At 53.6% G+C, this 24,060-nt stretch overlaps 7 protein-coding genes across 7 annotated transcripts; 4 read left to right on the top strand and 3 right to left on the bottom strand.

Annotated features, from left to right (window-relative positions):
* Nucleotides 1-414: 414 nt before the first annotated feature.
* On the top strand, nt 415-10,101 carry MRS44_001972 (uncharacterized protein; the record flags this gene model as incomplete). The annotated part of the gene is made up of 4 exons (XM_065623900.1): nt 415-1,404; nt 1,467-4,175; nt 4,259-6,903; nt 6,951-10,101. 4 exons carry the CDS (start codon nt 415-417, stop codon nt 10,099-10,101), a joined length of 9,495 nt encoding a protein of 3,164 aa, XP_065480311.1.
* A 2,152-nt stretch (nt 10,102-12,253) lies between these two features.
* Nucleotides 12,254-14,436, top strand: MRS44_001971 (uncharacterized protein; the record flags this gene model as incomplete). The annotated part of the gene is made up of 4 exons (XM_065623899.1): nt 12,254-12,306; nt 12,431-12,650; nt 12,710-14,089; nt 14,146-14,436. The coding sequence occupies 4 exons, from the start codon at nt 12,254-12,256 to the stop codon at nt 14,434-14,436; spliced, it is 1,944 nt and encodes a 647-aa protein (XP_065480310.1).
* A 501-nt stretch (nt 14,437-14,937) lies between these two features.
* On the bottom strand, nt 14,938-15,320 carry MRS44_001970 (uncharacterized protein; the record flags this gene model as incomplete). Its single annotated transcript, XM_065623898.1, has 2 exons — nt 14,938-15,197; nt 15,242-15,320. The coding sequence occupies 2 exons, from the start codon at nt 15,318-15,320 to the stop codon at nt 14,938-14,940; spliced, it is 339 nt and encodes a 112-aa protein (XP_065480309.1).
* Nucleotides 15,321-15,339: 19 nt separating this feature from the next.
* Nucleotides 15,340-16,263, top strand: MRS44_001969 (uncharacterized protein; the record flags this gene model as incomplete). The annotated part of the gene is made up of 3 exons (XM_065623897.1): nt 15,340-15,344; nt 15,481-15,958; nt 16,075-16,263. The coding sequence occupies 3 exons, from the start codon at nt 15,340-15,342 to the stop codon at nt 16,261-16,263; spliced, it is 672 nt and encodes a 223-aa protein (XP_065480308.1).
* Nucleotides 16,264-16,532: 269 nt separating this feature from the next.
* On the top strand, nt 16,533-17,495 carry MRS44_001968 (uncharacterized protein; the record flags this gene model as incomplete). The annotated part of the gene is made up of 1 exon (XM_065623896.1): nt 16,533-17,495. The coding sequence occupies one exon, from the start codon at nt 16,533-16,535 to the stop codon at nt 17,493-17,495; it is 963 nt and encodes a 320-aa protein (XP_065480307.1).
* A 302-nt stretch (nt 17,496-17,797) lies between these two features.
* Nucleotides 17,798-19,988, bottom strand: MRS44_001967 (uncharacterized protein; the record flags this gene model as incomplete). Its single annotated transcript, XM_046268003.2, has 2 exons — nt 17,798-19,191; nt 19,241-19,988. The coding sequence occupies 2 exons, from the start codon at nt 19,986-19,988 to the stop codon at nt 17,798-17,800; spliced, it is 2,142 nt and encodes a 713-aa protein (XP_046124840.1).
* A 1,992-nt stretch (nt 19,989-21,980) lies between these two features.
* On the bottom strand, nt 21,981-23,390 carry MRS44_001966 (uncharacterized protein; the record flags this gene model as incomplete). Its single annotated transcript, XM_046277861.2, has 5 exons — nt 21,981-22,380; nt 22,437-22,577; nt 22,632-22,749; nt 22,803-23,172; nt 23,232-23,390. 5 exons carry the CDS (start codon nt 23,388-23,390, stop codon nt 21,981-21,983), a joined length of 1,188 nt encoding a protein of 395 aa, XP_046124839.2.
* Between the last annotated feature and the right edge of the window lie 670 nt (nt 23,391-24,060).

Here is a 24,060-nt window from a genome sequence, read left to right as displayed (position 1 = left end):
AGCGTCATACACGCCACACCATTCCCTCCCCAGCCCAAGGCTGAGGTGCTGCTTCCCACTTTTGCTCCGGCCAGAGTCTGTGTGCTGCGTCACTCACTCACGCTCGCAGAGGCAACACGCACACGCAACCAAATCCATCCATCCTTGATCCTTCACACGACGCGAGAGGGACAATCCGCAATACCTTCATACCGTTTACCCCTAGAACCCTCCCGTCACTCGAAACCGTCTACGACCCTACCCCCGCTTCATCTTCCCCGCCGGCTTTCGAATTGCCAGAGTCCACCGAGACCTCGGATGGCACCCCGTGTCTACGATACGCATGCCCAGCGACAGATGACGCTCCGATAAAATACCTCGTACGAATCCTACCTTTACTTCCCCGGCCCGGGTTACGGCCGAACCGCCGCCAGAATGTTGGAAGGCCTCGTCGCCGGCCTGCTCAACCGCTTTCTGGGCATGTACGTCAAGAACTTTGATCCTGCCCAGCTCAAAGTCGGTATCTGGTCGGGAGATGTCAAACTACGAAATCTAGAGCTGCGCCGTGAGGCCCTCGACCAGCTCAAGCTTCCCATCAATGTCATGGAAGGCCACCTTGGCGAGCTTACCCTCATCATCCCCTGGTCCAACCTGCGCGGCGCCCCCGTCAAGGTCTTTATCGAGGACGTTTTTCTTCTGGCCAGCCCTAAGGAGGAGGCTGAATACGATGAAGAGGAGGAGGAGCGCAGAAAACAGCGGCTCAAGATGGAGAAGCTGGACAGCGCTGAGTTGCTCAAGGAGAGAAACCAGGAAGGCATGAGCCAGGAGGAACAAAAGAAGAGCCAGAGCTTTACGCAGAGTCTGGTTACAAAGATCGTCGACAACCTCCAAGTCACGGTCAAGAATATCCATATCCGATATGAGGACTCCATCTCAGCACCAGGACACCCATTCGCCCTGGGCGTTACCCTCGAGGAGTTCAGCGCCGTCAGCACAGACGGCCAGTGGAAGCCCACCTTTATCCAGGACTCGAGTTCCGTCACCCACAAGCTGGCTACTTTGGGCGCACTTGCTGTGTACTGGAATACCGATTCAACACTACTTGGAACTGGCCGTGAGGCCGCAACACCCTCCTCAGAGATGCTTCCACACGATGAGATCGTTGAAAAATTCAGGGAGATGATTGGAAAGGGCGCCGAGAAGAATACCAGCCACCAATTCATTCTGAAGCCTGTCAACGGACAAGCCAAGATTGAGCTCGACAAATCGGGTGACATCAAGGTGCCCAAATTCAAGGCAAACCTGTTGTTCGAGGAGATTGGTCTTGTCCTGGATGATGACCAGTATCGAGACGCCTTGATGATGGTCGACCTTTTCCATTACTTCATTCGTCACCAAGAGTACAAGAAGTTGCAACCAAAGGGGGTCAGACCCAAGGAAGACCCCATGCATGGCTACAGTTTGCCGGTAATGCGGTGTTATCCAAGATTCATGAGCGCAACCGAAAGTGGTCTTGGGATTACTTCCGGGAGCGTCGTGATGACAGGAAAAAATACATCGAGCTATTCAAGAAGAGGAAACAAGGGCAACAGATGTCTCCCGAGGACACTGATGCAATAAACTCCCTTGAGTGGAAATTGGGCTATGAAGATCTGCGGTTCTGGCGATCTCTGGCCCGCAACCAGCTCAAAAAGGAAAACGCCGAGGCTCTCAAGAAGCAACCACAACAACAGGAGCAACAGCAACAAGGCTGGCTCTCGTGGGTGTGGGGCTCCAAACCCCAAGAGACGATCGAGCAGAATGAGGAGAACACACAGATGACTGAGGAACAGCGACAGGAGCTCTATGAGGCCATCGACTGGGACGAGAAGAATGCTCTTGCGGACGAGGTGGACGTACCGCGAGAAGCCATCAAGATGTGCATTGAGACCTCCCTTAGCACTGGAAGTTTCACTCTCAAGAGAAACCCCCACGACAACGCATCGGACTTGCTTAGTCTACACTTTGATGTGTTCAAGGCCAAGGCTCTCCAGAGAAAGGACTCCCTCCTTGCCAACGTCAGCCTTGGTGGCTTGCGTGTCAACGATGGCACCACTCCTGACACACTCTACCCCGAGATTGTGAGGGTCAAGGATGCTCCCGATGTCAAGCAGCGTCGAAGACTCTCGCTGGCCGAGCTCGAGAATGCAGAGGAAGACCCCTTCTTCCAGTTCGAGGTCGAACAGAACCCACTCGAACGCGAGGGCGACATTGCTGTTGTTGGAAAGATGAAGCCTCTTGAGGTCATCTGGAACCCCAACTTTGTTGTTGGCATTGCCGACTTTTTCAGACCCCCTGAGCGTCACATGGAGTCTATCACTGCCCTCATGGAGAGTGCTGGCGCCACTGTTGAGAGCATCCGGGAACAGACTCGAGCCGGTCTTGAGTTTGCTCTTGAAGAACACAAGACGATCAACGCCGAGCTGGATCTTCAAGCGCCCCTGATTATAGTACCTGTCAGCATTACTACAGAGGACTCCACTTGCTTGATCGTCGATGCTGGTCACATTCATGTCAACAGTCAGCTTGTCGACCAGGACACCATGAAGGAGATCCAGTCCAAGCAAAAACAGTCGTACAGCGACGAAGATCTAAAGCGGCTTGAATCGGTCATGTACGACAAATTCATTGTCAAACTGACATCGACTCAAGTTCTCATTGGACCATCCATCGAGGAGACCAAAGCGCAGCTTGTTGATAAGGACGATGAGGCCCGGCTACACGTTGTCGAGCAGATCAATGTCGACTTCACTGTCGAAACCTCGATCCTCCCGAAGGCCCCCAACCTGACCAAGTTCAAGGTCTCAGGTCACTTGCCGATGCTTCACGCCACTGTTTCGGACTCCAAGTATAAGAACCTCATGAGAATCATTGATGTGGCGATTCCCAAGTTTGGTGAACCATCGCTACCCGAACCACAGTCAGAGGGACAAAAGGAGCAGTCTCGACCTCGGCTAAAGAGCACGGCGTCCAATCGTTCCCGAAGAAAGTCTCATCGTGAAAGGCGGCAATCCACGCCGTTCCCATTCATGGCTCAAACTGCCGTCGTGCTTGACGATATGGACGAAGATGACGACAACTTTGAGGACGCGGACGATGGAGGCGGTGTTGAGCAGCTCCGCATTCAGCAAAGGATCTTCGAGTTCAAGTTCAAGGTTGACACCCTCAAGGGTTCACTTTACCGGAGTGACCCTGATCAACGAAAGCCTGATTCCCTCCTGGTTGAGCTGGTCGCTGAGCGGTTTGGCTTGGAGTTTTACACAAGACCTTACGACATGGCAGCCGAGGTCTCACTTGGCTCAGTCACAGTGGATGACTTTGTGGACAACCCTCCTGACGAATTCAAATCCATCATCTCGTCGGGCGATAGCGATGATCTCAAGGCAGGCCGAAGCCTGGTTCACGTCAAGTTTATCAAGGTCAATCCACTGTCGCCTGAGTTCATGCCCGTCTATGAGGGCGTCGAGACCAACGTAACCGCCAAGGTCTCGACAATCAACCTAATCGTCACCCGGAAGACCTTGTTGACGCTTCTGGATTTCATCCTCGTTACTTTCACCAATAACGATAGTCAGCAGGCTGGCCAGCCAGGCGGTCCGCAGTCCCTCCTGGACAACTACGATGATGATACTGCAAGCGTCGATGTCTCCTTCAACACTACCCCTCCGCCAAACTCTGGTTCCATCCGGGTAAAGGTCGACCTCAAGAGTATCAGGCTGATCTTGAACAATGATGGCATTCGACTCGCCACGCTATCATTCAACAAGGCAGACGCTGGCATCTTCCTCCGGGCCAACACGATGCGCATTTCTGCCCGACTCGGCGACCTCTCCCTTGTTGATGACGTGAATCTCGGCGTCTCGGAGGACTCTCATCTTCGCCAGCTCGTGACCATCCAGGGGGATGACCTGGCTGACTTCCGTTATGAAACCTTTGACGCCAACAATTCCAAGACATACCCAGGATACGATAGCTCCGTGTTCCTTCGCGCTGGTTCCGTCAAGGTCAACTTTGTGGAAGAGCCATTCCGCAAGATTATTGACTTCTTGGTCAAGTTTGGCAAGATGCAAGCCCTGTACAATGCCGCACGCCAGGCTGCCATGAATCAGGCCAACCAAATGCAGCAAAGCCCCAGCCGCTTCAAGTTTGATGTTGTGGTCAATACCCCCATTGTTGTCTTCCCCGCGTGGTGAAGCCAGGTCGACCTGAGAGAGACCTGATCACTGCATACCTGGGTGAGATCTATGCCCAAAACAAGTTCGCACCTCTGGATGACAGCGAGGACTCCGAAATTGCGATGAAGCTCTCGGCTGGTATCCGCAATATCAGGCTCACCTCAGACTTCCATTACGCTGATGATGTTTCTGAGGAGCTTGAGATGATCGACCATGTTGATCTTGGGTTCAACATTACCTATGCTGAGCACAAGTCTGGAGCCAAAAGACCCGAGACAGAGATCGAGGGAACCATGTCTGATTTCAACCTGCGTCTGACTCAATACCAAGTCAAGTTCCTTATGGAAATCTCCAAATCGGTACCTGCAGCATTTGCTGGCGAGGGCAACGATAATGAGGAAGAGGCGGCAAAGGCAGTCGACGAAGGGACCCTGCAGCGCGCCCGGACGCTCAATACAGAAACCGACTCTGGCGATGATCAAACGCTGGTCGATCTCGGTCCTGAACTCAGCTCCATTGATCAAGCCTGGACAAAACTCGATCTCGTCTTCCGCATCAACACGATCGGACTCGAGCTGATCATGGCCGAAGAAGATGCACCCGTTCATGACATTGCAAAGTCAAGTCTTTCACGGTTCTCGCTCAACGAGACCAAGGTGAAGACGAGGATGCTCTCAGATGGCTCACTTGAAGCTGAATTGCTCATCCGGTCATTTACCATTTACGACAGCCGACCCCGAGAGACAAATAAATTCCGTCGCATCATGTCATCGATGAACAAGGAAGTGCAGCAGCTGATGGCGAGTGTGACCATGTCGGGTGGCAAGGAAAAGAGCCTGATCGCCATGGCCACCATTGACAGCCCTCGAGTCATCTTTGCACTCGATTATCTGTTTGCTATCCAAAAGTTTGCCGTGGAGGGTTTGACTGTCGAAGAGAGCAGCCCGATGGACTATGAGAGCATGGCTGAGACTACTCCCGAAGAGTCAGACACCGACTCTTTGCAAGTCACATTCTCGGGGGATTCTGCTTCACGGCCCCGATCACAGCTTTCACGGCAGCAGAGCACCGAGGTCGCCCAAGTCGAGGAGAAGAAAGAAGAGCCTGCGATGAGCATTGCTTTCCGTGTCAATCTGGTCGATGCACAGGTCATCCTCATTGCAAACCCTCTGACTTCGAGCTCTGAGGCGATTGTGCTTTCAATCCGACAAATGCTTCTTTCTCAGCAGCATGTCCTGACTTTCCAGGTGTCACAAATTGGAATGTTCTTGTGTCGGATGGACAGGTTCGAGACGTCTCGTCTTCGAATCATCGATGACTTCTCGATCCAGCTCAGCATGGACAGCTCTAAGCCTCTGTCCACCAGCATCCATGTGGATGTTGAGCCTCTTGTGCTGCGACTATCACTCCGTGATATTCTTCTCGTGCTTCAAATCGTCAGCAAAGCAGGAGAGCTATCCGGAAACGAACCGAAGCAGGCCAAGGAAACCCCTGCTGAACAGAAGGCCCGGGAATTGCGCAACGCTGGCATGAAGCAACGATCTGCCAGTGGGCGTGGACAGTCTACTATCGCTGGTCGAACAAAGGCGACTGCAGCCAGCCATGCTCCTAGCCATGCTGTTGATTCCAAGGCAAAGCAACAAGCTCAGCAAGTTGCCCAGCGAAGACATGAGGAGCTGTCGGCTACAGTGGAAGGCATCCGTGTGGTTTTGATCGGTGATCTGCACGAACTTCCCATTCTTGATCTTGGCATCAAGAAATTCAGTGCGGCTGCTGAGAACTGGTCTTCGAACCTGAAGGCCGAAACCGCCATGGACCTATACTCCAACGTGTACAACTTTTCCAAGTCCAGTTGGGAGCCGCTCCTGGAACCATGGCAGGTGGGCTTTGGTGTGGCCAAGGATACTGTCTCCGGTCTCCTATCAGTCGACGTTGCCTCCAAGAAGGTCTTCGACGTGACCATCACCACGGCCACGATTGCATTGGCATCCAAGTCGTTTGACTTCCTGACGACTGAGCAGGATGTGCTGGACAAGCCCCGCGGAGTTGAAGCACCCTACCGCATTCGAAACTACACTGGTTTTGATGTTGTTGTCCACTCCAAGAGCCCAACCAGCGATGAGCCCATCAGCCTTCGTCTGGAGGACGGCAAGGAAGCACCGTGGAGCTTTGAGCACTGGGAGAAGATGCGAGAGAATCTTCTCACCGAGTCGAACCAGAACTATGTCAACATCCAGCTCGAGGGCAGTGGGTTCGACCCTGTTAAGAACGTCCGACTCGATCGGGAGGGTGAGTATCTTTACAGCCTACGCCCCAAGACGGATAACGTTCTGCATCGACTGTGTGTTGAGGTGGAGCTTGGAACCGAGGACAACATCAAATACGTCACCTTCAGATCTCCCCTGCATGTGGAGAACGCAACACAGATCCCAGTAGAACTGGGTATCTACGATGCGCAAGAAGGTCATCTGCTCAAGATTGAGAAGATTGCACCCGGTGACTCTCGGCCGGCCCCTGTGGGTGCCGTGTTTGAGAAGAGAGTTCTTGTTCGACCTGACGGTGGCTTTGGCTACCAGTGGAGCAACGACCAGCTATTCTGGAGGGATCTACTTAAGCGACCTACAAAACAGGTTGTGTGCAAGGGAGAGAATGGAGATCCGTTCTACTTCCAGGTTCACGCGCGCTTCGACAAGGCTAACCCGCTGACCAAGTAAGTTTTTTCCCTTGGTGATGACGCGCCGATTCTAATGTGACTAGGCAATACCCGTACATGAAGATCAAGCTATCAGCGCCGGTGACACTTGAGAACCTCTTGCCGTACGATTTCAAGTACCGCATCTACGACAAGAACACTAGAAAGGACTGGACCAACTTCCTGCGAAAGGGTGGTGTCAGCCCTGTTCATGTTGTTGAGCTCTCTCACTTGCTGCTCCTCAGCATCGACATGCAGGACACAGTTTTCAAGGCGAGCGACTTTTCGATCATCAACCCTGGAAACAACGAGGACTTCCGTAAGGAAGGCAAGCTCGTCGTCAAGGATGACCAAGGACTACCTTTGAACCTTTCTCTGCACTACTTCAAGATCCCCAACAGCGGCGGTGCGTTCAAGGTCACGGTCTACAGTCCCTATGTTGTTCTGAACAAGACTGGCGTGGATGTTCGAGTGCGCGCCAAGGGATTCCTCCAGCAAGCGAAGCCGGCGGCGGGACAATTCCCTCTCATGGATACATCGGATCAGGAACGCCCGAAGGCGTTGCCCTTTATGTTCTCTTATGGAAGCGATGATCACCGCAACCGAGCACTCCTCAAGGTCGCGGATTCTGAGTGGAGTAAGCCCCAGAGTTTCGACGCCATTGGCAGTACTTCTGAAGTTGTCCTCAACTCGCCAAACAAGAACAAGGAGATCCACGTGGGAATCACGGTCAAGTCGGGCGAGGGCAAGTACAAGTTGACCAAGGTTGTCACCCTCGCGCCACGATTCGTCCTGCACAACAAGCTGGGCGAGGAGATCCTTGTCAGGGAGTCAAGCTCTTCTGGATACCTCACCCTTGGACAAGGCGCCCTCCAGCCCCTTCATTTCATGCAAAAGTCCAAGGTGAAGCAGCTGTGCCTCTGCTACCCTGGTGTCAACAATCACTGGACTTCGCCCTTCAATATTGCCGACATTGGTACGACTCATGTCAAGATTGCGAAGGCTGGACAGCGGCAATTCCTAGTCAGAGTGGAAATCCTTATGGAGGATTCTACCGTCTTCTTGAACCTTAGCATGGAGACCAAGAGTTGGCCGTTCTCGATGCGCAACGAGAGTGACACCGAGTTCATGTTCTGGCAAGCCAACCCCAACGTGGACGAGGAGGGTGTCGAGGATCGCAGTGGCTGGAGACAGATCCGGTATCGCCTACCACCCAGGAGCATCATGCCCTACGCCTGGGACTTCCCCGCAGCCAAGTTCCGTGAGATTATCATTTCAATCAACGGCAAAGAGCGACACGTCAAGCTGGCCGAGATTGGAAACCAGATTCCCATGAAGTTTACGACTTCTACAGGGCAACAGAAGATCATCGACATCAATGTTGCTGCGGATGGACCAAAGCAGACGATGATCTTGAGCAACTTCCGCGCCAGCAAGAGCATGTACAAGCCGAAGACGTTGTCTAGGACCAACACCGGCCCAGAAGCCTTCGAAGTCAAGGATCAAGACACAGGGGCTACTTTCCGTGCTCAGCTGAAGCTCGCGGGCATTGGTGTGTCTCTGGTCAATGCTCAGATGAAGGAGCTCGCCTACTTGACCCTTCGAGATGTCCAACTGCGCTACAGCGAGTCTCCACTGATCCAAACCGTTTCGATGGCGATCAAGTGGATTCAGATCGACAACCAGCTCTACGGTGGTCTCTTCCCGATGATCCTCTACCCCAGTGTGGTCCCGAAGAAGGCGCAAGAGGTGGAAGCTCATCCATCGCTGCACGCCATGATCAGTCGTGTCAAGGATGACTCGTACGGTGTGCTATACATCAAGTACGCAACGATTTTGCTGCAGCAGATGACGGTCGATCTGGACGAAGATTTCGTGTTTGCTCTCCTTGACTTTACCAACGTTCCCGGTGCCAGCTGGACGATGGTAGACGACGAAGGCAAGCTGTGCGACGAGGATCTTGACATTCCTGAGCCGACACAGGTGCAGGCTGGCCAAGATATTTACTTTGAGGTGCTCAACATCCAGCCGATGCAACTCGACCTCAGCTTCATGCGCACCGAACGAGTGAATGCTGAGGACAAGGGGTCATCGCGCAACCCCATCATGTTCTTCCTCAACGTCATGACCATGGCCATCGGTAACGTCAACGATGCGCCAATCCGCTTCAATGCCCTCATCTTGGACAATGTGCGGGTAACAACTGCAGTGCTCATTCAGAACTGTTCCAGTCACTACAGCCAAGAGGTCATGTACCAGATTCACAAGATCTTGGGATCTGCCGACTTTTTGGGCAACCCAGTGGGACTCTTCAACAGCATCTCATCAGGTGTGACGGACGTCTTTTACGAGCCGTACCAGGGCCTGATCCTGTCGGATAAACCAGAGGAGTTTGGGTTGGGCATTGCAAAGGGCGCCGCTTCATTTGCAAAGAAGACGGTGTTTGGCTTCAGTGACAGTTTCTCCAAGTTCACAGGCAGTCTAAGCAAGGGTCTTGCAGCGGCGTCGCTGGACAAGCAATTCCAAGACCGGCGACGTATCACAAGAGCGCGCAACAGGCCAAAGCACGCCTTGTACGGTGTTGCTGCGGGTGCTAACAGCTTCATCACCAGTGTCGCATCAGGCGTGGGTGGACTTGCGCGCAAGCCTCTGGAGGGTGCCGAGCAAGAGGGTGCGCTGGGCTTCTTCAAGGGTGTCGGCAAGGGCGTGATCGGGTTGGCAACCAAGCCTGCTGTTGGCGTACTGGACATGGCCAGCAACGTCAGCGAAGGCATCCGCAACACAACAACAGTGTTTGACGGGCAAGAGTTGGATCGCACGCGATTCCCGCGGTTCATCCCACACGACGGCATCGTGCGGCCGTACAACCCGCGGGAAGCTCTCGGGCAGTACTGGCTCAAGCAGGTGGACAACGGAAGATACTTTGACGAGCAGTACATTGGACACCTGGAGCTGCCCAAGGAGGACATGGTGGTGATGGTGACATATGCTCGGATCCTATTGATCCGATCCCGACGATTGACTAGCGAGTGGGACGTGCCGCTCAAGGACATTCAGACGATCGCCAAGGAACGGACGGGAGTGAGCCTTGCGCTGAGAGGAGGGGCTAATGGACCGTTTATCCCAATTGGCGAAGGCAGCGAAAGAGGGTTCCTATACAAGATGGTTGGAGTGGCGGTGGAAGAGTTCAACAGAAGATTCAGGAGCGGAGAGTAAACGTAGAGCAAACGAAGACACGGGACATTCGCACGGCGATGGTAGTTTGTTACAGTAGGGCATGGGCATGAGTGCGACGGAGTTTGGAGTTATTGGTAGATTGCTGCGGTGAATACGACGAGTGTGTTGCAATGAGGTGCTGGGTATTGGCGCGTACAGGGCGTTGTGTGAAGCGTGATACGTGTAAATGGCCGACGCGGGCTTCAATGTCTCGGTCTAGAACTTGTTGCAATACAGTCCAAAGATAATAGTATCTGGACTATCTGATTTTTGTCGGGAGAGGGCGAAGTCCTAAGCGGAGATGACCGATGGAGGACGAGATGTTGGCTTGGCTATATCTCCAAGGGAAGGAGATTTTAGCTGTAAAGGGTGCTGTTTATCTCGGAGAAGATGTCTTGGCCGGGGCAGCTAATCTCGTGGGTAAGCCAGATATTGGCAGGCAGTGTAGCCTCGGCACATGCTAGGTTTCTGTAGCTCCAGTAGCTGGCTCAGCTAGGTAGATGACCTGCCTACCTAGTCGCGTGTAACCCGGGGGCGGGGGTGGGAGGGCTATCAAGGGGTGGCAAGATCGGGGAGGGATGGAGGGAGCAGGGGATGGAGATATGGGGGCGGCGGCGGCGGCGACGTTTATCTCGGGGCATGTTTGTTTGGACTGGGGAAGAGATATGAGATATGGGGGAGGGACGGAAGTTGATCGAGAGAAGGGCTCTTGTGTGGATGGTGCCGGTAAGCCACTTACAAAAAGGACCTTTAGGGACCTACCCAAAGGGGACACAGGTGAGGGTTGGGCAGACAAGGGTGTCTAGTTTGGGGATAGGTGCCGAGAGGGATGAGGTGAGAGGCGGGATACCGCGACTTGGTGGTGATGGTGTCGAGGTGAGGGCGCAAGACAGAGAGGTTGAATGAGTTTGAGATTGAAGACATCACGACAATCAAGATACACTGTTCAACTGAAATTGCTGAGTTGTTCTAATCAAGATAGTCGGGTAGCAGCAGAATTGGAGTTTACCAGGTAAACGGACATGACCTAGAGCCGGGCGGTCGGGAAGGATCCAAGATGGTGACCGAAGACCGACGAGGAGCTACACAAGTCCCCCGCTGCCTGCAAGCTGCAAGCAGTGAGCAAGCAATCAGTGAAGGGGTTTATCAGGTGTCTCTGATTGGTCGGAGCTGACAATTGAAGGATTGCCTGTCGCGTGTCATTGATATCCAGTCGATCCAGCTGGAGGAGCTGTTGGCTCTCACGGACCAAGGCCCTTTTGCTGAAACCCACCATTAGTTACAGGGGAGCTAAACCCGCTACAGGCCTTCTCCGTAGTGGGGTACAGGACGTCAGTGGACCATTGGCGCGCCGCGGGTAGCGTGCATTGGCAGCAGCGGGACCCGGCTGGGGCGCTCTCAACTCAGAGAGTGATTGGTGGGAGGGGGGTTGTAGGGCTCCAGCATGGGGTCAAACGTTCCAGCAACCTTCCAGAATAGGAATCGAGGGGTTGAGGTGCGGCCGAGTAGACGCCGGGGGGAGTGGCGATGGGTTTCTTGGTGTTTTTTTTTGTGAGTGAAGTGTTGGTTGTGGGAGCCAAGAGTGTCGATCATTGATAGAGAGGAGGAGGCGGATGGAAGTTGCCATTGTAGAGGTAGTCAGCTGACCTGGAACACTGTGCTGTCCCAGAGGAAGGAGCAGAGATGAAGCAGAGTTGAGCATCTCCAACAACTACCTACAGTACCCAGCCATGATAACCTCGCCGCAAAGCAACCTCCCATCGTTCGAGTCAAGCAACCACATGGTCAATCAATGGATGGACGGATGGCGATGGCCCACCAGATTGCAGAATTTGTCGACCGACACACCGGCCCGGGGTGTACGCAGTGCGTGCCACAGACGGAGGAGGCGACCAGCCGTTAGCACTGCGATAAGCTTCGACATGGATGTGCCGTGCAAGGTTTAGATCCCATGCTGCGATAGATTTTTTTTCTTTGTATCTGTCTCTGTCTCTGTCTCTGCTCGCGTGAGACCAAACCAACAAGGGATCGTCCATTGATTCGGGGTCCGGGGTTGCGTTGCTTCCTCCGGTGTCACCCTCTCCAATCTCTATAGGTACGCCTCCCATTCCTCTCAGTATTAAACAAGCCTCCATCCCCACCGTCGGTCAAGATGATCCTCTCTGTCGCCGCTGATCTGACTGTCCTCTCTTCTCAAGGGCCCGGGTCGCCTTCCTCTTACTAGGCCAAGCCTAATCGCAACCCTTCAACTCGAGCAGCACGTCGCGAGCTTCAACACCACCGCTCGCACTTAAACAGTCCAATTGACCTCTCGTCGTCATGGCTGAAGCTACTCCCCCGCCGCTGCCAATGCGCCCCGTCTCAGCTCGGATCCCGCCCTCGAGGCCGAGAACCAGCACCGCCATGAGCATCACAACCACTCGCCGCGCGTCGACGCCGACGGCGGTCACCAGGACCCCGTCTACTACACCGAGGGTACCACTGGCCAAGATGCGACCGCCGTGCCTCATCAGGGTCACCTCCACAAGCATGGAGTAGACGCTGTGCCTGTTACTTCAATGGAGAAGACTGGCCATGGAACTCCCCAGACTATAGTGACCATGAAAAGGCTGAGGCCGGTGTTGTTGCCTCGACTGGTGATGACAGCGAGCGACACCGCTCTGGAATCCTGGGTTGGTTGATCCGACATAAGCGACCCATCATTCACCTCTTCCTCTTCATGCTCTTCACTGGCTGGTGGATCGCGTCTCTGGTCGTCCACCGAAACGACAAGAACTGGATCATCCCCTTTCTCCTCTGGCTCGCCATCACTCTTCGTCTGATCTTCTTCCACGTCCCGATCCGCTACGTCTCTGGTCCTATCCGCTGGACATGGCATCACACGGCCGTTGTCGTCTATGACATGATCCCGGCCAAGTTCCGCACCCCCGCTGGTGCCTTTGTCGCCATCGCCACCATCCTCGTCGGCTCGTTTGCGTCCGAAGAAGTTGCCGACAACACTCGCGAGAACAGAGCTGTTAGTTTGTTCGGCATGGCCGTTTTCATCTTTGTTCTCTGGGTCACCAGCCGGGACCGCAGGCGCATCAACTGGCGCACTGTCATCGGTGGCATGCTCGGACAGTATATCATCGGTCTGTTTGTGCTCCGCACCGGCGCCGGTTATAGCATCTTCCGTTTCATCGCCCTCCGTGCTGCCGATCTTCTCGGGTTCGCAAAGGATGGTGTTATCTTCCTCACAAACCCTGACGTTGCGGCGACCCCGGGATTCTTCTTCGGCGTCATCCCGGCCATCATCTTCTTCATCTCCCTGGTCCAGGTTCTGTACTATATTGGCTTTGTCCAGTGGTTCATCATGAAGTTTGCCACCTTCGTGTTCTGGGCCCTTGGTGTCTCTGGAGCTGAAGCTGTCGTCGCTGCTGCTACACCCTTCATCGGTCAGGGAGAGTCTGCTATGCTGGTGCGTCCCTTTGTGCCTCACATGACCAAGGCCGAGATTCACCAGATCATGACTTGCGGTTTTGCCACCATCTCGGGTTCCGTCCTCGTCGGCTACACTTCGCTCGGTCTCAATGCGGAGGCCCTCGTGTCGTCTTGCATCATGTCCATCCCAGCCTCGCTCGCCATCTCCAAGATGCGATACCCTGAGACCGAGGAGACCCTGACGGCCGGCCGCGTCGTGATCCCTGAGGATGATGAGCAGAAGGCTGAAAACGCCCTTCAGGCCTTTGCCGATGGTGCCTGGTTGGGTATCAAGATTGCGGGAACCATTGTCGCGTCTCTTCTTTGCATCATTGCCCTTGTCGCCTTGATCAATGGCCTCCTCACCTGGTGGGGATACTACATCAACATCAACGATCCCAAGCTCACTCTGCAGACCATTCTGGGCTACTGCTTGTATCCCGTCTCGTTCCTGCTGGGTGTCTCTCGCGAGAGGGATGGGAGTGACATCCTCAAGGTTGCCAAGCTCATTGCTGAAAAGATCATCACCGTAAGTTTCCCTCCAGTCTCTTTGAAGAAATTGTGACGAATAACACGCTGCCATAGAACGAGTACAATGCATTCAGCGCCTTGGCCACGAGCGAGTACTACAGCGACCTTTCCCCTCGATCCCAGCTCATTGCCACCTATGCTCTCTGCGGATTCGGCAACATTGGCTCTCTGGGTATTCAGATTGGTATCCTCGGTCAGCTCGCGCCCTCCAGACGTGGAGACGTGTCCGGCCTGGCCTTTTCCGCGCTGTGCTCTGGTGTTCTTGCTACCCTCACGTCGGCCAGTGTCGCTGGTCTGGTTGTGACGACCCAGATTTCGGATTTCACTCGCGCGGGCAGCTCATAAGGGGCTGGGCCGTATTACATGATAATAGCTGTGGTTACTGTATGGCGTAGGACTGGGGATGAGTGACCGCTTGTATATCCGTACATGTCCTGTAGCACCTTGCATGCATTTTACGTTTGGCCGCGATAGATTGGCCTTGATTTTCACAAACCAACATGTTCCCCTCTCCTCGCGTGATCTTGCATGTACGTACATACATATAGATTGGGTCCTGTACGTAGATTCCCACTCGGACGCAACGTTGCAGACCCTGAGGATTCTTCTCCACACTCGTCCCATACCATGCGAGCGAAACAGGGTCCACGGCATCGTACCACGGCTGTTGACCCAGCACAGGGCACTGAGGGGCCAGCCTTGCGGCACAGAGGAAGTGGGTTGACGATAAATAATATGGAGTAACAAGCGGGGAGAGGACTAATCACTTCAAAGTACATACAGTGCACCTCGCTCGATACATACCTATTGACACCGAACTCATGCCGGCAGAGCATATGGGTGGCGTCAGAGATCTCGTAACTGGTCCTTGAATTTTGTGTAAAACTCCTCCTCGGCCTTGAAGGGCCAGTAGATAGGCTCGATGTCGTGTTTAGACGGCGCTTTGACGGGGATGCTCGTCGAGATGCCACATCTTGCCGTCTCAGTTGAATCGAGGTGGTGTGCCGCACTCTCCAATGCACAGGTCGCATGGCAAGTCAAGGGCTTCGGAGGAGAAGCAGCAAGAGTACTTGGACCAGATCTCGAAGTAAAAGAACTGGTCGCCACTATCCAACACGAAAGCTTGGAGAGCGGAACCCGATTCGCCCACGAACGACGTAGTCCGCATACACTTCAAGGAAGCTGTCGTCGATGATCTCGTTGTAGCGAACCTTGACGTTTTCCGCCATGTTGTGCAGCATTGGGACCATGGAGTGAGCCATGCAGTGAGGCTTCAGCTCATTGTTGTAGTCGAGGGCTACCACCATCATTGCCCACCACCCCCTGAACCGTTGTCATCTCCCGGGTCCGCGTCGAGCCAGTGATGTGAGTTGATATAAGCGTTGACAGGCCAACCGACGAGGTAATCAGCCTTACCATCACCATCGACATCAGCATCTTCAATGGGCCCCTGGGGATCAACACCAACTGCAACCGTGTCCAAGTTATTCCACTTGCGTCCCGTGCCATTGGGAATTCGTCCCATGATGTGATACGCCTTGGCTTCATACTACACGACATAGTCATCCTTGCCATCACCTGTGAGATCCGCAAACCGAATCTTACTGCCAGGCTGGCAAACGCCCGTGGCCACGACGCCGCCTTCCTGCCAGATGTGCTCGCCGTTTCTGGGAGGTATGTTCTTGTTGTTCAGTCAGCACTTGACCGCACCGCCGTTGTAGAGGACTGGGAAGTCATCCTAGCCGTCGCCGTTGAGGTCTGCGAATCGGATCTTGTAGCCGTCTTCTCCGACGCCGGGGGAGATGGCGCTCCCTTCTTCTCAGATTATCTGGCCTTCGCGTATCGTGGGAAGCATACCGGTGTTGAGGTACGCCTCGATATCTCGCCGATGGTATCCCACTGACCTAACCCCTTGTTGATCCACGTCACCGTCGATATCCTCAAAGTGCACCCTTTCTCTCGACTCTAGAACGCGAAGGCAAGTACATCAACAAGAAGTGGAAGACGGCTGACCGGGCGAACCCAGACCTGGATGATCCGCAGAGCAGCACGTACAAGAACACGGTCAAGTACATCAAAGGGTATAATAATCTCGAGGGGACGTTGAAGAAGGCCATGGCTGCCAAGATAGGGGATACGCTTACACAGTGCCAGAAATGGATAGGCAAATAAGCATTTGGTGAGATGTACGAGTCCTGAATTGAGCATGTTGTCGATGAGAGAATGATATGTGAATGATTGTGCCTCTGTGATAGTGGTGGATACGATATATGTTTGAGGTAGAGAGGAGAGGTTTGTGTAGATGGTTTGCCTGCTCTGCTGCAAATGCTGACATAAATAACCGCACACTGTTTGCATGCATAATATTACACAAAGTTGTATATTATTTTGGATCCCTACCTGACCCCACCCCCACATCATCACCAGTCACCAACAACACCATGACCACCTTTCACCCCTTCCCTCGCCTCCCCCAAGAGATACGCGACCTCATCTGGGAAAAAGCCGCCAACTTTCGAACCGAGAAGCGCGGGGTCCACTTCTTTACCGTCTTCAACAGCAGAAACGAGGAAGAATCCGCCGCCCTCGCAGAGTACAAGCTCAAGGGACCCAGCAGATCGTGTCTCGCCGCGCCGAGACGTAAAGATGGAGAAGGGTTTTCGTGGACAGAGGGGAATGCGTCCATGTATCTTTTGGGTCGTGGGCTTTGGACGGCATGCAGTGATTCGAGGGCTGCGATTATGAAGGCTTCGGTGATGACCATGTGCTCCAAATCGTGTACTGGTTGTCGAGCAGGCGACTACATCAGCTCGGATGACACCGCCGACATGGCCAAGCTGCATGACGGGCCGCGGACAGCAAAGTTCGTCTTGGACGGACACGAGCAGGAGATGATAGTCTGGCCCGAGAACGACCTGTTTTGTCTTCAGCCTTACAACTGGAACACCCTCAGCAAGATTAGGCTAGAGCACACGGCCATTTCCTCCCGACATGGCAAACTGCATCTCAGACACGTCGCGTTTGAACTGCCGCGCGACGAGATAATCAACCTCTCCCGCGAACACGACTTTCAAAACGACGGGTATGCCCCCGAGCCATCATCCCACCCCATGGTAGACCGCATAGAGTCCCTCCTCAGCCGCGGACGTCTCCAGAACATTAAAAGCGTCTGGTTGATAGACTACGGACTCAAGAGAGCGAACCCGCGACCCGCCGCGCGACAGTTCTGTGCAAACGGGTTGAGGTTCATCGAGGTTACGGAGCGGGATGACGATGAGTGGACTGACCGTCGGGGGGACGGTAGGGATGCGCTGGAGTTTGTCGAGTGGCTGAAGCACATGACGAACTGGCAAAATGAGAATAGTTCTCCTGAAATTGGGGTTTTGGCGTGTGAGGAATGCTGAGGGAGACGATGGGGTGTAGAGCCTCAAGCTGATAGGGGGCTTACAACAGAGACCTCTCACGCTGCCAGTATTCTTGCATTGGGGAGCATAGACACCCACGCCATTGTGGCATATCGCATAATCAAGCTATGAGCGTCACGATTTATTTCTCTCGCAGTTATGTCATAGCCATTGTCATGAACACATCAATCACACACTCCTTGTACACATGTCACTGTATTCATTAGGAATTATACTAGACCGTCATCATCATATCCACATGTATCCTCATGTATCATCCATCCCTTTTGTGTACTCCTCCTTCAACTCGGCAACTTGACCAGCCTTCTAAGCTCCCTCGAAGTCCTCCCGCTAGACTCATCCTTGTCCGACGACCTGCTCCCCCTCTCCTCCTTCTCTTGTTCCTTCTTCTTCTTCTCCTCCATGTGCTTTATGGCGTCTTCCGTTAACTCCTGTCGGTTGAGGAGCTCCCATACGTCCTTCTTTCGAGTCTTGCGGTCGCCTCTGCTGATGAGCAGACCGGCTGTGATGTTGCACGTTATGCTGACGCAGAGGATTACCGTTGTCAGCGCGAATGGTCGGGTGTGGTAGTCGATGCCCCAGGTGCAGGCACCTAGAGAGATCTGGAGACACGAGTGACAGTCCAGGAGAATGACGATCGCCACGAGGTAGCTCAGGGGAAAGGCGTGATGTGTAAATGTTTCTTGTGGTTTGTAGAAACTGTGCGACTTGGCCAGCTTCTTCTGGTGGTGCTGCAGACTCTTGAGCTGAGCAAACGTTAGGGCCGGCATGTCCGATTCGGGGTTAGGCGATTTGGCATTCTCAAGATCGACCATCTGGTCGCTATCCTTGTTGTTATCGAGGTTGTTCATGCTACCGTCTTGTCGATCGTTCTGGGGGTCGTAGGCTTCGGCTTCCAATAGCATCCTAGCTTGGTAGCCAGTGATACGTCCATTGGTCTCATATTCAGGACTGTTCCGGATCTCTGGCGGGACGTTCTTCTTTTTTAGTTTGGTCCTGGGCTTCTTGCCCTTCTCTGCTCTCCGGATCATGCCAGAGTAGCGAGCGATAAAGATCATGTGGTAAGTGTCGACGGCACGGAAGGGTGCCAGACCATCACCCATGACGGCGAACAACGCAACAAGGACGCTGTCGATGATGTGGATGGCGTAGACTTGCTTCTCGCCTACATAGATCCAGCCGATGAGGAAGAGAACCCAAGCCAAACCGAAAAGAGTAATAAGGGTGGCGTAAAGGGTGACGAAGAAGCCAAGAGGTCTCCTGACATATTGTCCAAAACCCTTGAGGCTTCGCTTGAACCTGGCACGTCTAGAGTGAAGCATATGTCGAACATGATCGTCCAACTCGGCCTTTTCCCTAGCACTCCATCCTTCGAGTGTTGCCCCATGGGGAAGAGCGGCGTAGTGAGACTCGGTCAAGCGTGACGTGATGGTGCTGCTTCGTTGCATGGGCGGAGGCTCTGCTACCGTTTCGGCAGCTTCTGCCGCAGCTTCACGGGCTTCGCGAACAGCTTCTCGGCGTCGTTCTTCGGCGATGGCTTCCCTTGCCCAGTCTTGCTCGGGATCATGTCGAGAGAGGGCATAGGTAGGTCGGCGGTTGACCCAGTTACCGAGATCGGGGACGAAGAGGGAGTTTTGGACGTTGGTCAGGGTAGAGAGGGTCTGAACCTCGGGGTCTGGTCGTGTTAGTCGATATCGCGATACACAATGACGTAGGTAACTCACCAATGACGTCTAGCCAGTCCACCAGTTCTTGGGCGTATTCTTCCTCCTCGGCGGTTAAAGGTCGCGTAGCTTCATTCTGGTCCCCTTGCCTTCGATGTCCCGGCCAGAACATTCGGCTCATCTTCCTTGCCCGTTGCAACCTGGTCATGTCCACGTCCGGTTCTCGTGTGTGAGCTTGGTCAGGAAGCGATACTGCCGGGGACAAAGGACTGGTCGGTCCATCCATACCCAGTTCTGCGAGACTCGGTCGGGCACCCTCTTCTGTGAGTCGAGGCATGGCTATTTGAGGCACCCGCCTCGAGTGTCGAGCAAGAACGGGAGCATCGGAAACTCGCGCTCGCTCGGGTTGAGAAATGCTTCGGGGACGGTTCGGGTCGAATTCGCTCGAGAGACCGCTGTCGGAGTAGAGGGATCCATTGGAAGTCCGCCTCAGCCGGATGCTCGGAAGTCGAGCTTGATCGACTGGAGGTCGTCTCGGTGGCGGTGCGACATCGGGAAAGGCGGAAAGAGAAGTCTGCGAGGGTAGTCGTGGGAAAGATGATAGAGAAGTTTGCGATTGCGCCGAGGGAGCTTGGCTCAGAGGATTGAAGTAGTCGGGGGCGGACTCGTCGACGGGCGCTGGACTCCCTGGTGTGGCAGGAGGGTTGATGGATACTCGCGATGATGATGGGCTCGGTGTGCGGCGGAGGTTGGATGCCGCTGCTACCTGCAGATGGCCAGAAGGCCCAGGTTGATGATGCGAAGCCATACCCAGTAATGCATAGCAAGAAAGCAAAACAGAAAGAGGAGGAGGAAGAGTGATGGCGGTGGTGATAATAAGCGTTGGTCTAGCCCGCGGTCCAAGGTCGGAAACCTGGAGCCAACGGAATTAGTCAGGTCGTCACAGCGCGAGCCGCTGGCACGCTCTAGACCTTGGTTGCTTGATCAGCGAAAAGAGACAGAAAATTGATTTGATTTCGTTCGAGATGGGCGGCACCAAAGATGCCGGTTCACGACCGAGTGGGCCACCTACGTCACATCCGCACAGTTGCCCGTCTCCCTGTGGTCGGAGTCTCGGTGTGGTAGGGGTCCCGGGCGCGACTGGAGCGTCGCCAGTGGCTGGATATTACGTCGGGATGGCCGGGATGTCCGCGGGATCCGGCACAAGCAAGATAAATCATGATAATCATTTGACGCCCGAGATTTCAGAGAATCACGGAGTTACGGGACTTTGAGCACGCGAAATCACGGGATTTGACTGTTTCTCTGTTTATGTCAGCCACTGGATGCCGACGTCGGAAATGGGAGCATGACGTCATGGGCTGATATCGTGACGAATGTTTTTAAACAACAGATCTAGCTCATCCAAGAGCCAAGACTACTACGTACTACCACCATTTAAAGCCAAGACAAGTTTTCAACCCGTTACATCTGCCTCAACGACCCTGCGCCGGCGCGGCTGAGGCGCTTCTCCCGGGTCATTAGCGCGTCAACTGCCAGGACAACCCGCCATCTGGGGTCACATTCGCGTTGTGCTAGGAGTGGCACTGACCAGGACGAGCAGACGAGATCAAATTTGTCCAGGGCGCCACTTACCTCAAGGTGGTCTGTTCCAGGGCTTTGGCCACCTGGGAAACATTGAACGTCTGCCCTGTTTCATCGCTTAAGAGTGCCCTGCTTGAAGGGCTGAATTTGCTGTTACCCCTTGCTGCTCTAGGTTAGGAGGCGCAAAAGCGCAAAGGAATGAGTGTATCCTGTTCTGCAGATAGCAATAAACATGCACAAAGAGTCTAAGAGACTTTAGACATGGTCTCACCTTGTAACATTTTCTATCATGATGTTGGTAATATTTCTATAAATCTACGTATTACAGCAGTCATCTGCCTTGCGGGCGGGGGTCACAATATTTTGTTTCATGTGGAGGTCTCCAAATCCACCTACCGAAGCATCTCACCCACAGTCAAGACTCAGCTAGTCACCGCATAGCTGGAATTCTAGTCACTATAAATAGTTAATAAGTATATCTATGCATGGACTAGTGAACTTTCTAACATCCTTCGCATCATGTAGTTGACATTTCGCCACATCTTGCTAGATACTCCTTGCCCTCTTGTGGTAACTATTGGAGCACCTCTCCCATTGCGATGGTGCTGAGCATAGCCACAAAGAGTGTAGTACAGCTTTCAGCATAATGATGGTCAGCGCCCAATGCTACATAGAGTCGCAACGTAAATGGTACCTGCATCTGTGTTTCCTGTGGGGGCGAGATCGACCTGGACTGCCCCGGCGAGGCAGTGCTGATCTTTATTTCCAGCATCCTCGGATTGCTACCGATCAATGTGGAGATCGATGAGATACTACCCATCAAGCTCCCGAAGATCGCATGTCTGATAATATCCCGAGTGGTCAATGGTACCTTGGACTTTATATCTAGACGTCTGGAACCGCCTTTGGCACCTGGCGAGCCCGGGTCTTGCATGTCTAGTTGGTCCAAGTACAAACAATGCTGTGCTCTTGTAAGTGATCTTGATGAGCATGTTGATCGATGGGATTCATCAGACTTGAGCACGTTAGTGACACGAGGTCGAGTTGCCGGTCATCCTTTCAAAGTCAGTGTGCATCGCTCACGGCATCAATGTCGCGTCAAGAACCAAAAAGCCCACGCAAGATGGGCCATTTTCGTAGAAGAAGAATATTAATGTACCTATTTTACAAATATCTATCGTGACTCGTGACAATAAAAATTAGTAGCAATGTATAATTAAAAAGAGGGAGCATTCCCCTTCGGTCCTGTTCCACTGGCCGTGTGCCCCATGTTTTTCAACTCTATCGAGTTCTCATCGCTAAACGTGCTCAACCTCTCATGATGCACCCTCACCTCCTCCGTCTTCAAGACGCCTCCGCCCGAGCTGGGAGATGACCTGGATCGGCTAGTCTGGGTGCTCGTGGGGTCTTGCAGGGCTTCTTGGGACTCTTGCCACCCGGCGGCTGACATGATGACCACAGAGTTGCGGCCGTACTTGGAATGGGGGCCGTATCGTTTGGATTTCGTGTTGCTGCCCGCTACGTTGGTAGCGTTGGTTCCGTCGAGGGGGTTTGTGTGGGATCTGTTGCGGAGGTAGCTCTTTTGACTCGACTTGAGCTCGCGGTATAACATCCTCCTATTTATTTGTATTAGGTATATTTGCGATGGACATGTATAGATAGAAGTACATACAGAACGGGAATGCACACGGCCATGATGGAAGCCGCAGGTTCCGTGAGAGTCCAGATTGTGAGGTCAACACGGTCATAGGTAATATCGGTACTCGACATGCTGACCACCAGTACAGCCTTGACAATACCGCAGATTCCAGCACTATACGAGCGTTAGTCACTTGTCAGCATCATCATGTCTTGGGGGATGTCTCACATGGCACCCAGGCTCATTGCCACGGCGACACCGAGTCTCTCGCGGCGTCGCATCGACATGCCCATGAGGATAGGCCAAGGAAGGAAAGCCAGAACAAAGTCGAGAATGGCGGAGTAATCTAGACAACGGGTCAGCCGATTGAATCACGGGCTCGTTCCTTTTTCTTCTTACAAGCTGCAAACAGCTGGTATTTGAGCAGCTTCCGTCCGTCCCAGCACGTTCCTGGCACCGTCTTGTCCCACACCCTTTCCACAGGAGTGCACTTGGCAAAGCCAAAGATCCAAACGAGGTTCATGGAGATGTTGATGGTGACGATGACAAAGATGAGGAAGTACTTCATCCATTGGTTTGTGGCGATGCGATAGAGCGTCACGGCAAACGACGTCTTGCTCGTCGTCGTCGCGATGATGCCAAACGTCGCGACGAGAATGGTGAACAGGTTGATGGTCTTCTTGTTCTCATCGCTGATGGTCCACATGTGACGGCCAAAGCCAAGAGACACGAGATAGGTATTGATCGACACGGCGATCGCCAGTGACACCTGGAGAAGCGTCAATCGTCAGCCAGAGGATCTAAAATTTCGGCCCGAACGTAGCTTACCCAAGAGATGATCAAGAAGTGGTCGTCCCACCAAAGACCTCTGCCTCGCCAGAGCTTGCAGTATATCCTCAGAAAGAGCAGTATGGCGCTCGCAGCCGCCAGAGCCCAGCAAGCTGCCAGAAGCCGAGTGCCTCTCTCCTCGGCGTCAATGCCCGCCATGCTTGTGTTGGTTTTGTCGAAACTCTAAAGTTGTGCACGGGTGGAATCGCAACGGACGATGGAACCGGGAGGAAAAGGTTAAGAGGGAAATGTCGTCCGGAGGGTTGGATGGTGACAGAGTCAGTATCCCTGAGGGGGGAAGGGAGGGGAAGACCCTCTCGAACCCTGGAAGGGTAATCCACCGTCTTGGGTATTTATACCGTGGCACCGGGTCGGGTAGAGTTTCTGTGAAGAACCATGGCGTCACGGGTCAAGGGGAGACGGCCAGGAACCCGCGGATCCTCATGGATGGGTTTATCGCGCCATCAACATCAGATTGGGATATGATCAGCAATGCAACAAGAGTCTTAAGCCACGACCAGAAGGTGAACTTGCACGGGGGGCAAGTCATGAAAGTAATAACAGGCAAAGCGAGGTACTACGCAGTAAGGCCTGACCCTTTTAGGCCACTAGAGCCGCCCGGTCTCTGGCCACTGTTTGAGTCCTGAGCGGAATCGATCCGAACTTGGGGCATGGTGAAACCCTGTCTTCAGCTTGAGACTACCGGACCATTGTGAGCTGACCCTTACAATTTTTCCACAAGACGAACCATACTGTATTTGCTTCTTTTACGAATTTATTCCAAATGGCGCCGAGAGGGAACTTATGTGTGCTATATAACTCGGCTTGC

The sequence above is a fragment of the Fusarium solani genome (genome assembly GCF_023522795.1).
Source record: "Fusarium solani strain SB1 chromosome Unknown bctg00000000, whole genome shotgun sequence".
NCBI classification, from domain to species: Eukaryota; Fungi; Ascomycota; class Sordariomycetes; order Hypocreales; family Nectriaceae; genus Fusarium; species Fusarium solani.
Note: the sequence above shows the minus strand (reverse complement) of the source record. Positions and strands in the feature narration are given on the sequence as shown.